This window comes from Capsicum annuum, chromosome 4, assembly GCF_002878395.1.
Source record: "Capsicum annuum cultivar UCD-10X-F1 chromosome 4, UCD10Xv1.1, whole genome shotgun sequence".
Taxonomy (NCBI): domain Eukaryota; kingdom Viridiplantae; phylum Streptophyta; class Magnoliopsida; order Solanales; family Solanaceae; genus Capsicum; species Capsicum annuum.
The window spans coordinates 206,927,981-206,930,827 of NC_061114.1; the positions used below are offsets into that span (position 1 = coordinate 206,927,981).

Here is a 2,847-nt window from a genome sequence, read left to right on the forward strand (position 1 = left end):
ATAAGTACTTTTTATATCATTGGCGCATAAAAATAAAATGCATAAACTGATCAAAAGAAGGAAAAAGGAAAAGCGTAAAAAGAATTTGGAAGGAATCAGCACACATAAATTTTACTAAACCCGAAAACAAAAACATATATTTTACTAGAAATTTCAAGTTTATTAGCTCATATGGGAATAGTGTTCCAACTATGAGTTTATCTGCATTCATATATACTATCTTCGGACACGCATGCCGTATAATAATATATTTGTAAAATTCTACTGAAATCCTCAACAAATATTAAATTCGAACTCATAAAATCAGAACAATAAAAAATATTTACATTATAACGATGGTGAATATTTACATTACAACACATTCAACACAAATCAAAAAAGAAAAAAGAAAAAAAAAACATGAACCGTAATGTGAATGTGCGTACATGTACCTTGGATCTCAACAATCAATAATATTAATTACAACAACTACGCGTCAATCCCAATCCCAAGTGAATTGAGTCGACTATATATTAATCTTCACTATCCATATCAACCACTCAACAACCAATCGTACCAATATACAAAAACTTCTACTTTTTCCGAAGCCTGGCAAATATCAAATGTCATGCATGAAGTGTTCTTCAAAAAACAGCTCTGGCCAATATGAAGAAGAAGTCCCTTGATCAGCAACATTGTTAGAGGAATTGCAACTGGAATCTCCTTGATTATTATTGCTGATGGAAATTTCAGTCAAATGTGGCAAATGACTTGAAGAAGGTGGAGAGGGAATAATAGTATTATTCAATGGGGAACTTGGTGAATTATCTTCTAGATCAAAATTAAAATTGTTACCATCAATATCACTCATATCATTATTATTGTTATTATTCAAATGTGTTTGGAAATTGAAAGGGACTTCTTGTGTGTTATCTGGATTGTGGAGTAGTTGAGAGCCAGTTTCATTGGAGAAAAGTGTTTGATTTTCAAGATTGGATAAATTTAAAGAAGGGGTAGTACTATTTTCTTTAACAAAATTTGTCAAATTAAATGCCCCAATATCTCCAAGATTATTGTAATATTGAGTGTTTGATGAGGTAGTAGGTGGTATTGGATTATAATTATTATTTGAAGATTGTAATAGAAATTGTAAGTACTGAATCTTAGCTATTTGGGCAGCTTCTGCTTGTAATCTTATAGCTTGATCTTCAAGTGGATGATGCTGAAGTAAATTTGCCAAAGCTATTATATTAGGCAAGCTTGCAAATAAATCAGTTCTTGGCCTGTGAGTCATTGGATCATATCCCATTTGAATTAGCTTCTTCTTTAGATGTGTGTTCCAAAAATTCTTTATCTCGTTGTCTGTTCTTCCCGGTAAGTGTGTCGCGATTGCGGACCATCTACAACCATAATAACACAAGATCATCAATATAAATTATTTACAAACAAGAAAAAATAAAATAAAAATTTAAAAAATGTGTAGTAACAAAAAAGATAGTTATGCATAAATTTCATTTCAATTTGTTTGTCATACTTATACTTTTCTTTTTAATCAGTTTCAAAAATATATATATTTCTTTCCTTTTTTGGCAATTCGTTAATTCTAATTTTCCATACGACATGTTTAAGAGCCCAAGATTAAATTTCTTTATTTTCTTAAACTTCATGTCAAGTCAAAACCGGACAAACAAATTGAAACAAAGGAGTAAGTACTTACTTGTTTCCTAGGATGGAATGGAGATGAAGAATTGTTTGTTCTTCTTCTTCAGAGAATTTGCCTCTCTTGATATCAGGCCTCAAATAATTAGTCCATCTTAACCTGCAGCTCTTGCCACACCTATTAAGTCCTACAAAATATGAAAACAATGAATGTTAGTATTATATTGTTGAAAAATAGCCTATGATATAAAACCAAGAAGAGATTTTTTTTTTTTTTTTTTTTATTGATATATGAATATGAAATAATAAACCTGAAAGCTTAGGAAGGGCTCTCCAACTGCCATGACCATGTTTGTCAATATAATCAACAAGTTTTTGATCTTCTTCAGGAGTCCATGGTCCTTTTTTCAGCCCATTTTCATCACAACAAGGTGACCTCCCCATTCTAATTTGTGGTACCTAGATAGCTAGAATTTTTCTTTACTTGCTAAGTAATTAATTGCTTTCTTGATGCTACCAAAACCATGTTTCAGTATTTATACACTCGATCAGTCTAGTTTCTTGTACTTTAATCCAATTAACAATATTGATTTTGACAGTTTTCTAAAAAAATATAAAATATTCATAAAATAATCGACTATAATAAGTGGACAAGGAAGGTTTTAAGTTATTTGTTTTAAACATTAATCTTGAGGTAGAAATTTACTTGGTCAAAATTCTAAACAAAGTTTTAGAGAAGCTGCCGACCACTGATTGTAATTTTATACTCCCCAAATGGAGTAGATTTCTTGTTTTTAATTTGGAGTAAAGTATTTAGTACCCTCTCAAATATGATCAAATTTGCTATGATATAATTTAATTTTATGGGGGTTTTATTACATTTATGAATTAAATTTTAGCTTATTTTTGTCATTCTTTTCAGCTAATGTGACACTTTTTATCAACATTTTTAGCTGACGTGACCCCCTTTGACGTGGGCTTCATTTTATGTAATAAAGATGTCACGTCAGTAAGGGTGACAAAAATACGCTTAAATTAAGCTTTGGGGCGGGGGAGGGTAGGACCCCTATGAAGTTAGAGTATGTCGTAGCAACTTTGACCATAGTTTGGGAATACTAGATGCTTATCTTTTAATTTCTTTAGACGACTTTACTTATATTTGATGTATTTTCTTGAGAGGAAACTTTATAATATAGAATAATTTTATAA

General features: G+C 30.6%; 1 protein-coding gene across 1 annotated transcript; it reads right to left on the minus strand.

Moving 5' to 3' along the window:
• Window positions 1-265: 265 nt before the first annotated feature.
• LOC107869536 (transcription factor MYB93) lies at window positions 266-2,147 on the minus strand. The gene is made up of 3 exons (XM_016716062.2): window positions 1,950-2,147; window positions 1,697-1,826; window positions 266-1,379 (listed from the first exon to the last, which is right to left on the minus strand). The coding sequence occupies exons 1-3, from the start codon at window positions 2,080-2,082 to the stop codon at window positions 599-601; spliced, it is 1,044 nt and encodes a 347-aa protein (XP_016571548.1). The 5' UTR covers window positions 2,083-2,147; the 3' UTR covers window positions 266-598.
• Between the last annotated feature and the right edge of the window lie 700 nt (window positions 2,148-2,847).

Coding starts and splice junctions, on each gene's coding strand:
- LOC107869536 (XM_016716062.2), bottom strand. CDS start 2,082: ATGGGGAGGTCACCTTGTTGTGATGAAAATGGGCTGAAAAAAGGACCA. Junction 1,827..1,949: donor AGCCCTTCCTAAGCTTTCAG/GTTTATTATTTC, acceptor CATATTTTGTAG/GACTTAATAGGTGTGGCAAG. Junction 1,380..1,696: donor CATTCCATCCTAGGAAACAA/GTAAGTACTTAC, acceptor TTATGGTTGTAG/ATGGTCCGCAATCGCGACAC.